Raw genomic sequence first — 12,283 nt, 5'->3', positions numbered from 1 at the left:
AGCATTTGTAGAAAAGGTTTCTTATAAGCTGAGCACTTGTGCAACTCCCCCAGGAGAGATTCAAGTACCACCCAGCTGATTAGCAGAGTGCCCACAGCCAGCAGTGTGTTTTTCTACTAGTTGTGCATGTCACTGCCTTTTCCTCCATATAAGCTGTGTTTCTATATGATATTGTGTCTTCCCAATTCTCCTTACTATCAGCCATGCCTAAAGAACACAGTCTAGACCCATGGTGTCTAATACACTTGCCATTTGCCCCATGCGGTAAACAGGACACTGCTGTGTGGCAAAATGCTGCAGGAGCCGCACATGTGGTGGGTGGGACAAACACATAGCAGTGGCAGCTCCTCCCATGGCTCTTGCTCCAGTGCGGCTCTTGCTCCAGAGCAGCTCCTGCAGCTCCAGCTTGGAGCCACGGCCCCAGCAGTTCTGGTAAGTCACCAGTAGTTTGAGAGAGAGTGGAGTGGGGGGTGTGCCTGGCTCTGGGGGAGGGGCATCGTTAGAGCAGAGGGTGGCTGGGGGGGGGCGCTACGGCAAATACGGAGGGACAACAGCCACAGTGTGGCGATTCTTCAATTACTATTAGACACCTAGACCAAAACAAATAGTAGGGTAGCAGCCCTTTTCACTTGGAATGACCGAAAGAATAGTAGAAACAACATTTCTCTCAAATGTGTCCAAGCAGCCTCCGAAGCAGTCACAAATAATGGAAAGAGCAGAGTGTCCAGGCCTGGCTAACCAGCTACGAAGACCGCAGGCAGGAAAACTACAGACTGAGTCATGAATTTATACAGCAAGAACCCTTCCCCCACAGACTGGCTAACCTCTCTTTATAAAGGCTGAGTAAACTACAACTTCTTTACCAGAATCTGAACTACATTTTAAAAAGACAGCTGCAGATTCCAGCCTGACCTTAGGTCAGTAATTAAAAAGGTAGTTCATTGCAGTTCTTGAACTACACCTTTTAAGTACTATAAACAACATAACCTGTTATAGCTTATTTTTACCTCTTCCATAATATTTCCTTCAGTCTCAGGCACAGGGCTTGTAGAAGACCTCTCTCTGAGTTTCTTAATGGTATTAAAAGTCTGCAACAAGAAAAAATTAGTTAGCGTGTTGTATTTACATAGCTAACTAAAAATTATTTATTATTTCTGTTGAGAGAATGTACAAGGTTCCCACTCAGACCAGCACCTCACTGTGCTGGATGCTGTAAAATGAGAGGTTGCAAGAAACTGGGGGAAGGAAACAATACTTTCTTTCAGATCATGCATTTCTAAAATAACCCTAATTTAATTAACTATGTATTGTGAACATTTTATATCATTCATAAAAAAAATCCTGGAAATAAAAACTCAGATTACCTTCAGTATCCACCTGATCATGTCCTTATGCACTTCCAGATGAGGCGCATTTTGCAAAGTTTCTAGCATAGCTAATATACTAGGGGAATTACTTGGTGCTTCACCAGGTCCTGGAGCAAAGAAATAGACAGCCATATTCAGTGTATTTAACCTCCTTATCCTGGACTACGGGCTCATCTTCACTAGCCCCCTCCTTTGAAGGGGGCATGCAAATGAGCCCGATCGGTGAATAGCAGTGAGGTGCTGCGCTGCATATGCAACACCTCATTAGCATAATTCTCGCTGCATAAACTTTGAAGATGCTAATTTTGAAGTGCCAGCAAGCAGTGTAGCCACAGGCACTTCGAAGTACATTTTGGGAGTAAGGGAAGTTTGAAGTTCAGGTGGCAAGAATTATTGAATATGTAGAGCAGCACCTTATGGCTATTCACCAATCAAGCTTGTTTACGTGCTCTTCTCAAAGGAGGCGGCTAGTGTAGACAAGCCCTAAGTGTGCTGTGTTTCAAAATAATTTCACAAGCCATCCAGAATCCTATAAATTACAAAGACCGTATTTTCAAAACCATAAATACTGTCACTTTACGCGGTGAGCTAGCTTGGAACTGGTAGAGGGGAACGATAGTGATAAACTTTCTGCTCAGTTTAAACTGACAAGATTCTTACTTTCATGATTTTATCAGATCACAGGAACTAACTGGAAGATACAAGGGAGGGATAATAAGATACTTGTATCAACCTTAGAGCTACAAGCCCATCAGACCAAGTGTTTGGTCATTAAATCAGGGAGCAGGATTTAAGATTGTTGCTATGTTAATTTACTTAATTCATAGTAAATAAAAAATTTTAAAAAAGCTTAGTAGGCTTTTAGAAAAACAGTAATATTAGAAAAAGATAGTATTTAAAAACAAGAATATAAATATCACTGTGATTGGTAATGACACTATTCCTACTTTAAGTAGTTGCATCTGATGAAGTATGTCTTTGCCCACAAAAGCTTATGCTCCAAAATATCTGTTAGTCTACAAGGTGCCACAGGACTTCTTGTTGTTCTCAAAGATACAGACTAACACAGCTACCTCTCTGATACTTATACCTACTTGTTTTTTTAATAAGAAAACATGCACAATATATTTCAGAACCATAACTCTTACTTACTAACAGTCACATTTTCTACAATGAATTACTTTGTGTTCTGAATTAGAAATACATAGCCTAAAGTGTATTAAAGCATTGTTTTAAAACAACATTTTAATGCACCTCGATTCAAAAGGGCAGAAGAGGTATATATACACAATATTACAGATTGATATTCCTGATTTTGAATTTGCTAAACATTTGGAGGAATGGACATACTTGAGATCTTCTGAGTGAAGGTAAATGTTACAACATTCTCTTCATGGAGATTCTCCAGGTGTTGTTTTTCTTCTTGTAGTGCCATTCCAATCAAGTGCAAAACCTAAATAAAAATCACTAAAATCAGACCTTTTATCACAAAACATTTCATATAATCCCCTAATATCTGTGAGGAATTAAAACACTGTCCTGAGAAACAACTGAGTAAAAAAGAAAATCACAGGAAGTGAACTTTATATAGTAAATACTTAGAATGCCTTTGCAGCTTAGTTGTGTCAATCCCAGGATAGCAGTGAGACAAGGCTGGTGAGATTCTACCTTTTATTGGATCAACTTCTGTTGCTGAGAGAGGTAAGCTTTTGAGCCACACAAAGATATGAGGAAGAGCAGGAGATGACCCAATAGAACATATTACTTCATCTACCTTGCTCCTTTAAGTTAATCTTTAGCATATTTGCCTTAATTCTGAAGACTTATTTGAAACAAATTCTTACTACTGTAGGCAACTCACAAAAAGTACTGTACACTACATGTTTCCAATGTTTTGTTTTTCCAGTGTCGTGAACATAAAAAGAAGGTTTTTTATTTGTACAGTAACTAGAGTCCTTCAAGAGGTGTCATCCCTTTCACTGCACTGCCTTCAGATATTCATGCTACAGTGCATTCTTGGGCATGTTTAGTTGGCAGCAGCCACAGGTCCAGAGATGTGGATCTTATCCTTTGTGCTCCCAAAATTATGCTCTCCAGTACTTGCTCTCAACTTCCATTCACTTCAATAGGATTAACTTCTAAGTATCAGAATACAATCAGGCTCTTTTATTCAAATATTGGCACCATTAAATGTATGAAAACATTATTAAAAACTATAATTAAACTTCCTGACTCTTACATTGTTAAAATTTTAGTGTCACAGTTGACGTGGGAACTTTATCTTTTCCCTCTAATGCACCATTTTTCTGATGTTCAATTTAGTTCAAATTTATAAACTTGCGCATTATGGTTGAAAAGCATCTAATTAGGATGAATTTCAAAAACAAAGTTCAAAAATTCAAAGTCTAAGTTTCAATAGATATATATGATCTCAGAATAAAATACATTTTCAAATGGTTACAATTTTGAGCCCAAACCTTCAATCTTTTTTAATTGTAAACAAAATTTCTTCCCAACCCAAACTCAAGGGCCCTCATAGGGGATTAAGTCTATGCCAAACTTCAAAATCAGTGGGTTTTTTTTTAAAACAATTATAAGTTTACACAGAGCATCTCAGAACTCCCGTAACTGGAAAAGAATATTTTTAGTCCTGCGCCTGTCTCAAAATTGCAGTTTCTTTTGAAAAATGTAAGTCTTCAAAAAAAAGATGTAACTCTGAGTTGAGAACAAGCTTCGGATATATTGTTCACAAAATATACTGTTTTGTTTTTTTTTAAAGTTACCAAATCTTGAAAACACAAAGCTGCAAGAGAAGGAAAATCCTTTCCCTATTATTAAATTATAGAATTATCCTAACTAGCCCAAATACAATTCTTTCCTCTTACATGTACAAGTATCTTGGAAATTGAGGCCATCTGTTAAAATGCACCAAGAACTCTAGAACACTCTTCTCTGACCTCTGCTTTCATCCTGAAAGATGATTTGCCTCATGCAATTCGGAATACTAATACTAATTAACTAACTGGTATTTTTAAAGGCACTAAGGGCTATTTTTCTAACAGTATGCTAGAATAAATCCTCAACTTCCATTTGATCATCTACATATTTCATGCTTAACTCATATGGTCACTGAGATATTTGTGATGCCACTGAAGTTACTGGGACCTACATATGGATGTAAAAATTAATCTACTAAAAAGTTATTTCTGTTTTAACACATGCATAGACTTAAATGTTTAAACATACCCTCTGCAGCATGGACTCTGACCAGGCATAATTATTATGTTCTACTGCCCACTGGAGTATTGTCCCCATGATGCACAACATGACATCAGACTGGAGAATATTAATCAGGCTTGCAAAAAGAGGAGAAAAAGGTGGCAGAACAGGAGGTGGAAGTGCTGAAACAGAAATTCATTTGGCGAACATTAAAGCTTTTAAAGCACAACCAGTACAGCCCACAATGTCTCTTCACACTTTGGTAGAATTGAAAACTGACTGTGCAATTGCTTGATAAATTGTATTATTAGGTTAAGTACCTTAAAAAAAAACCTAAAAACTGCTTAACTGAATTACAAAAAGCATGAAAGAGACAAAGGAAAGCATTAATTTCCATGCCATTTTTTGTCTTATATTATTGTGTTAATTAAGAGACCATTAATATACAAAACAATAAAGGTAAAGCAAAACAGACTTTTTTGCTGAAAAGAGAATAGCTGTGTTTAACAAATTACTCAAGTTAGGAAAGCAACTATGCTGAAGTGATAAAGGTGTTTAAAAAGCTGGCTCCAAGATGGATTTAAATTCAAATCCTTGCTTCCAGGGTTGAAGAAAAATACTGCTGTTTGTATAATCTAAAAAGCGTTACAGTTCTAATGCGCAGCTTTTGTGTGTGAAAGTAAGAGAAAATGAGGACATTCTTATTAATTCATACACCATAACTCCTCTCCTCTATTTCCCCAAGACATAATACCTGTATCTTCTCTGTTTTGCCTTTTCAGCTTTCTTTGTGCTTCCTCTGCCTGACAAAAGGAATACCAAGATTATTCCAAATTTGTACAGAACATACAAATTGATTACACACACAAACTGTCTCCTTTTCTGATTGTTCCCTTTCAAATTTTTTCTTCTACCCTATAAAGCTTTACATTAAAGACAAGGGCACAACTCACTGGAAGCTACATAGATTATTTTTTTGATTTATATTTTACTTTGCAATATATGTGTATTTGATTTTTACTGTTAAGTAACGTTCCAACTTTTTCTTAAAAATATTTTGAGTCTACCTGAATTTTTTTTTAAAAACACAAATATTATGCAACTAAGTCTGAACTTTCATAACCGCCACTACTGAAGTGGTGAACTCCACAAAACTGAATGGAAACTCACGTTATTAAAATATTCTTGGCACATTGTAACCCTAATCAAGCAATTAATTCTGTGCAGACAGACTCCTATACCTACATGAAGCCTCACTGATTTCAGAGCTCTGCACAGTAGTCCATTGGAAAAGGTGTGTTGTAGAGCCAATTTTCTACGTGTCATAGAAAAGTAAAGCTTGTTTATAAAATACTGACAAAGTGGGTCTTTGCCCACAAAAGCTTCTGTTCCAATAAATAGGTTAGTCTACAAGGTGCCACAGGACTTCTTGTTGTTTTATAAAATACTGGCTCATACTGGCCCTTAAAAACGAACACAGCTTTAGAAGCAAAGCATACAAAAGATACAAGTGATGTCTGTTTTTTATTATTTACCTTGGATTGTTCTGCCCTTGAAAAGTGATAGAAATAGAGACTGAAATCCTTGGTACACTCTGGTTTTAGTTCATACAAGCCTCTGCCTGTTAATCCAGGTTTTCTGTCAAGAAGAACTGTGTATTAGTTACAACCACTGCTATGAGCAATTTTATACTAAACTGGCATAAGTAAAAATTGCTGCTCATGCAGCATCTTAGGAAAAGAACAGAGGTCATACAGGTTACAAATAAGGCTCATTAGCAGCACTGTGTGGGGAAACGTTTTGGCTCCGACCTATGGGTCTACTCCTTCACTTAAGTAACTCATTCAATTTTTAAAATTTAGATATTAAAATACGTAAAACATACTTGAAACAGGCAACGGCTTCAATTACACTTTCCATTCCAGTCTCTTTGTTCTCCTGCATGAAGTTAAAAAAATAAAAATGATGCATAAGCCCATTGGCTGATTAACTTCTCTCCTGCCACATCAAAGGCATCAGACATGTGATGCAAAATAGATGCAGTACCAAATAATTCTTCCTGCCCTTTAAAGACTGCTAAAAGAGACATATGGAGACACATTCAACAGTTTTTACAATTTTATCTTAAAAAAAAAAAACATGCCAATTTTAAAGTCACACTTCTAAACTTTTTTTTTTAAAAGCCTACTACCGTGCAAGTTACACTTAATATTACTGGACCTGAAGATTAAAAAGAAAATAGTTCTGATTTTAGTAACTTTATACATTTGACAGCATCTTATAAATAGTCCATTTCCCCTGTTTCTGAGAGGCGCTGTTTCAGCAACATGTAAGCAAAGAAACAAAAAGGCTATATCTACACTGAAACAAAACTTCGAAGTGGCCATGCAAATGGCCATTTCACAGATTACTAATGAGGCGCTGAAATACATAATCAGCACCTCATTAGCATGCCGCTGGCAGCGGCTCTTCGAAATTGCCGCATTTTGCAGCTGCGTGGCTCATCCAGATGGGGCTCCTTTTCAAAAGGGCCCCGGGAACTTCAAACTCCCCTTATTCCTATCTGCTGATTCCATTTGCATGGCCATTTCAAGTTTTGTTTCAGCGTACACATGGCCAAAATGTATTTGTAACTCTCCTTTCAAACTCACCTACAAAAAGGTCAAACATCTGGCACGAAAACTCATTGTTAATGAAGTACTTGAATCTACTTAATTTATTTTAAAAACTAACTAGATTTCAAATTGCATGCAAGCATCCCACCCCTTTAAGATGTTTTACAAAAACCAAATTCATACATTAATTCTGATTCACCAAATGCTATCTATTTAACAACTCGCAAATCACCAAATGTAACATTCGCAAATGATTTGCAAAGTCGGTAATCATCTTCATAAAAAGGCTTTTAGAGTACATTTTATAAGTACAAATCAAAAGATTTACAATAGTCAATGGCTCTTATCCAAATGCAGCACTTCATTTCACAATATGCCATATTGTTCATAACACAATACAGTATCAATTAGCCAGTAGCTTCAAAGATGCTAAATAAACCATAAGGCTAACTGAAACCCGTTCAAGAGGCTTTGAGATGCTTTACTGACTATACATTATGGCTACATCTATACTACAGAGATCTTTCGAGAGAAGCTCTTCCAGAAGATCTCTTCCGAAAGAACTTATTTTGAAAGAGAGCATCAACCCACAAGAAAGCAGATGAAAACAGCGATTGGCTCTTTCGAAAGAGAGCACCCACACAGCCCTGGCTCTTCTGAAAGAATGGGCCAGGGTTCGAAATTGAAGACTGGTCTTTTGAAAAAAGGGCTTGCAGAGCGTCTACATACGTTTTCTTTCGAAAAAAGCTTTCGAAAGGGGGCACTCTTCCTGAAATAGGAAAGGAAGAGTGATTTTGAAAGGGAGTACCACATGCTCTCGATTTACTTTTGAAAGAATGCTTTTTGCTCCATAGGCTCATTTGAAAAAGCCCCCTTCTTTCAAAGAACTTGCTAGTGTAGACACAGTCTACACAAGACAAAGTGTGTGCCCAATGTTCCCTCATTTTTTTGAGCCACGTGCAGAATAAATTTTGTTATGTGCACCACCAATAGAAACATACACCAGCTGTAGGTATTCTGAAATTTAGCTCAGCAGCACCGGAATCTTTCCTGGGTGGCCACCCAAGTGGTCAGCTAGCAGGATATAATGAGTGTGCCATAATATCTTTTGTTAGACAAACTTCTGTTGCTAAGGCACAAGCACAAGATCTCTGATCCAGGAAAGGCACTCAGAGGGTCACCAAAGCAGGTTCGCCATGCCTCCCAGTTATGGACAGCATGAAGGCATAAGGCTGAGGAATTGCTGATCCTCCACACCCACATCGTCTGTAGAAATTCCGTTTTCCAAGCAACCAGTCCTCCACTAAATATTTAAGTAGCATTTATCTGAACTTGCACATACTCTTATTTTACAGAGAATCATGTTCCATGCTTACTCTACAGAATACAAACCTATTTCAGAAGAGTCAGGCACATACAGTTTGGCTAACAAACTACTTACATCTTCTGGTAATGCTTTTACTAATTCACTGTGAGCCATGGGTCTGATGCTCAACTGATGGATAATTTCTCGCTTGATTTCATCTGTAGCATATACCTGTCCTACTCCAGGACTAAATCTTTCACCTGTAAAAATAAAAATATAATTAATAAAACATTATGACTATAATAAGGAATATAAATTCATAAGTACTGAAAGATTAACCTAAAATAAGCACTCACATTCTTTCTCCTTGTAGCCCTAGGGAATGGCACAGTCATGAACACCCTTCCATGAAGTCTGGCTTACTCACCACTCTTCCCAAACCAAACCCCTCTCCCTGACCTAACTTCAACTAACAATAACTCTGAAATTTCTAAATTACTACTAACTACTGAATTAACTTAGACCTGCTCAAGAACAGTAATTAGGCAATCAGAAACCCACTTGCAAGGCAAGAGCAGACAGCTCTAACGACCATCATTGATAGTAAGAAGGAACTGAGCAGGCAGTGGGTTGGCTGTTGCATACTAGTGGTGCTCCAGGTGGCTCCACAGCCAACCCAGTGGGTAACACTAGGGAAAACTTTCTGACGATGATGCACACAGCACACTCACAAACCTATCAGAACGGACATGAGCAATCACTCGAAGAAGAACCTGTATTGACTAATGGACCTCTGTTGATAGGCCTGTTGACTGCAGCCAGGACACCTTTCTCATCAAGATGGCTGAGGCCATGGTTCTGGAGGCTGCTCTAGCTATCACTTTGACCTCATCAAGGATTACTCAAAACTCTTTCCTGGGCAGACCTCATGTAACAGATTCTCAAATTTGGTCAGGGACTGCCACGTGTTAAAATCATCTCAGTCACACAGGGCCTAATAGTTTGGCCCTTCATAGCTGGAGGCTCGAGGAAGAACAACTTTTTCTTCTGAAAAAAGTCAAGCCTCCAAATCTTGTTTTTGGGAAGGGGTGTGTGTGTAGGGGGGTGCCACCCCTTGCACTTCTGATTCATTAATGGCCGAGACCACCAGTGAACTTGGGACAGGGTGTATGTAAAAGGTATTCATAACCTTTAGCAAGAACATAGTATTTTCTTCCACCCTTTTGTACATAGGGACAATGACGGTTCATTGGAAATAAGGATTTTGTGATTTTTGTTACCCTCTTGTGTAAAGGCAACACTACTATGGCTGGGGACACCAAGCTTGAAGACATCAAATACAGAGTCTGAGGGGTCCTCCAGCTCCTCAACATGCAGTCAAGAGTTTGAGATGACCTTCTTCAGTAGATCCCGACCACCTCATGCATCATCTGTATAAATGAATGAGGGGCCACTGTGACTACTTCATCAGACAAGGACAAGGAGGAAGCAGGAAAAGGTAGATCTGCCACCTCTGAGGACTGCTCTACTAGTCCCTCAGTGGGGGCTGGGTGAATTTGAGGGGTCTTTTACCTAGTCAACTCCATGTCAGGGAGCAGGCAGGAGACTGGGCCATGGCCATTGGTTGAGCTGAAGACCCCCAAGGCTGAACTAAGTCTTTGTAAAGGCTGTAACAACCCCCAAGGATTCCAAGAGTGTCAGGGAACTGGACATTAGCCCTGGGGCCAAGATACACCAGATGGTACTGCAAATAGCATGTGTATTCCTAATGAGGGATCTTGGCCCACTGATAGGGACTTCTGCTCAGTCTCTCACCTGAGGGGACCAGGACAGTAGCAAGGCCAACTATCCACCCTGGTCACACTGGTGTTGACCCTAAACTGCCATGGAGTTGCATTTGGGTTGATCAACTCCCTATGCCAAGATCCTGGAAACAGGTGGCATCCATCAGATTAGCAACAGTACAACAGCGATCTACACCTCAACACTGAGAGGCCTCCCCAGATAATGCTGAGGGAGAAATTTCCGGTGTTGGCACATGTGGAGAGCGAGCATAAATGCCTATTATGGAATGAGCATGAGCTAGCACTCGAAGAAAGGCCTTTCTTTCCTCCTACAAAAGGATCGCAAGGTGTAAGAAAAGAGGGAACAGAACCAAACTAAGGTGGCCCACATGGTTATGTCAGCATGATCCAACTTAGAGCTAATTGCTAAATATATCTGAACATACCAACAATCATAATAATTAGATATAGCATTTCTTCTATAAGTGTATTATTCTGCTGCACTACATCCTGAAAGAAAGTAAATGGAAAAAGAATGAATAAACATTTTTCAGTTGAAAAAAAATAAAACATTTTAAAAACTTTTAAACAGTTTTTTAAATAAATTATAAAATAATTTCTGCTGCCCTTGCTCACCCTTCAGCCTACCAATGCCAGTCATCTACTGAAATGCAGTAGTAACTGTTTACACTTCTCTTAAATGATCCATTATTAATATGTAGTGTTACTTCAAAAATACAAAAAAGCAGTAAAGTAGCCCTTTAAAGACTAACAAAATAATTTATTAGGTGAGCTTTCATGGGACAGACCCACTTCTTCAGACCATATTCAAAAAAATACAGTTTGTTTACACTAACTGCTCCCATAGCAAGACCTGAATGCAATTTTTGGGTGCTTCTCAATAGCTACATGTTTACGAGGCAAAGAATATCCCATCATGTAAGCTCTTCACCACATGCAAAGTGAAGATCTTGGTTTTGTTGTTGAATGTTCAACAATCTGAACAAATGTATGGAAGACTGGTTCTCTTTTTTAGAAACTAGGTAAAAGTTTCAAAACAAAAAAAAGCAGTCCAGTAGCACTTCACAGACTAACAAAATAATTTATTAGGTGATGAGCTTTCGTGGGACAGATCCCCTTCTTCAGACCATAGCCATTCCAGAACAGACTATGGTATGGTATGGTATGGCTATGATCTGAAGAAGGGGATCTGTCCCACGAAAGCTCATCACCTAATAAATTATTTTTTTAGTCTGTAAAGTGCTACCAGACTGCTCTTTTGTTTTGATAGTATATAGACTAGCATGGCTTTCTCTCTGTTAAAAGATAAAAGTTTGTGCATGTTAACTGGCTTATTTAATGGATTTTCTAATTAATGCACCATAACTCATTTAAAAAGTTCAGCACTTTCAAAAGTCTATTTTCTGAGTTAATTTATGTTACCAGATATATTATTATTCTGAACAATATTCATTGCCCTTTAGTCAGATTCTCCCTTTGAAATCTAGCATCACTCTCCTCTGACAAGTCTGCTGCTGAACATTAGAAATTCTCCCCACCAAGGCTACGTCTACACTAGACAGTTTTGTCAACACAAAAGTTATTGTCAGAAGATATCTGTTGACAGATGGCAGTCAGATTGCAAAGCAGATCGAAAAAGCGATCCTCTCTGTTGACAGAGCAAGCAGCTAGACTGCATGGTCACTCTCTAGACAGAGCAGAGAACCAGAAGCACAGCCAACAGGGCTGCCCAGTGTCCCAGAAGCCCTGTCTGTTGATAGGGTGCCCCCCCGGAACATCCAGACTGGCCTTCTGTTGACCGATATCTGTCACAGAGTCGTTCTGCCTCATGTGGAAATAGCAGAACATATTGTCAACAAAAAAGTGCCGCGTTCTGTTTACAGTAATCCCTCAAGATACATGCAACCCTTGCATACCTTGAATTTCACAGAAGTCAGGCAGGGCTTGGGGGATGGGTTTGGGCCCTGGAAG

At 38.8% G+C, this 12,283-nt stretch overlaps 1 protein-coding gene across 3 annotated transcripts in view; it reads right to left on the bottom strand.

The window, feature by feature from the left end:
• Positions 1-12,283, bottom strand: part of UBR2 (ubiquitin protein ligase E3 component n-recognin 2) — a 112,441-nt gene that overhangs the window by 39,593 nt on the left and 60,565 nt on the right. For all 3 annotated transcript variants that reach the window (XM_074989593.1, XM_074989592.1, XM_074989594.1), the window contains exons 20-28: positions 10,738-10,801; positions 8,643-8,767; positions 6,472-6,524; positions 6,122-6,224; positions 5,341-5,389; positions 4,614-4,768; positions 2,718-2,820; positions 1,365-1,474; positions 1,008-1,088 (exon numbers count right to left, since the gene is read on the bottom strand). In XM_074989593.1, the coding sequence (XP_074845694.1) occupies positions 1,008-1,088; positions 1,365-1,474; positions 2,718-2,820; positions 4,614-4,768; positions 5,341-5,389; positions 6,122-6,224; positions 6,472-6,524; positions 8,643-8,767; positions 10,738-10,801 (843 nt within the window). The remainder of the gene's footprint in view (positions 1-1,007; positions 1,089-1,364; positions 1,475-2,717; positions 2,821-4,613; positions 4,769-5,340; positions 5,390-6,121; positions 6,225-6,471; positions 6,525-8,642; positions 8,768-10,737; positions 10,802-12,283) is intronic.

The sequence above is a fragment of the Carettochelys insculpta genome, chromosome 3 (assembly GCF_033958435.1).
Source record: "Carettochelys insculpta isolate YL-2023 chromosome 3, ASM3395843v1, whole genome shotgun sequence".
Classification (NCBI taxonomy): domain Eukaryota; kingdom Metazoa; phylum Chordata; order Testudines; family Carettochelyidae; genus Carettochelys; species Carettochelys insculpta.
The sequence above is the reverse complement of the archived record's forward strand: the minus strand, read 5'-3'. Positions and strand labels throughout refer to the sequence as shown.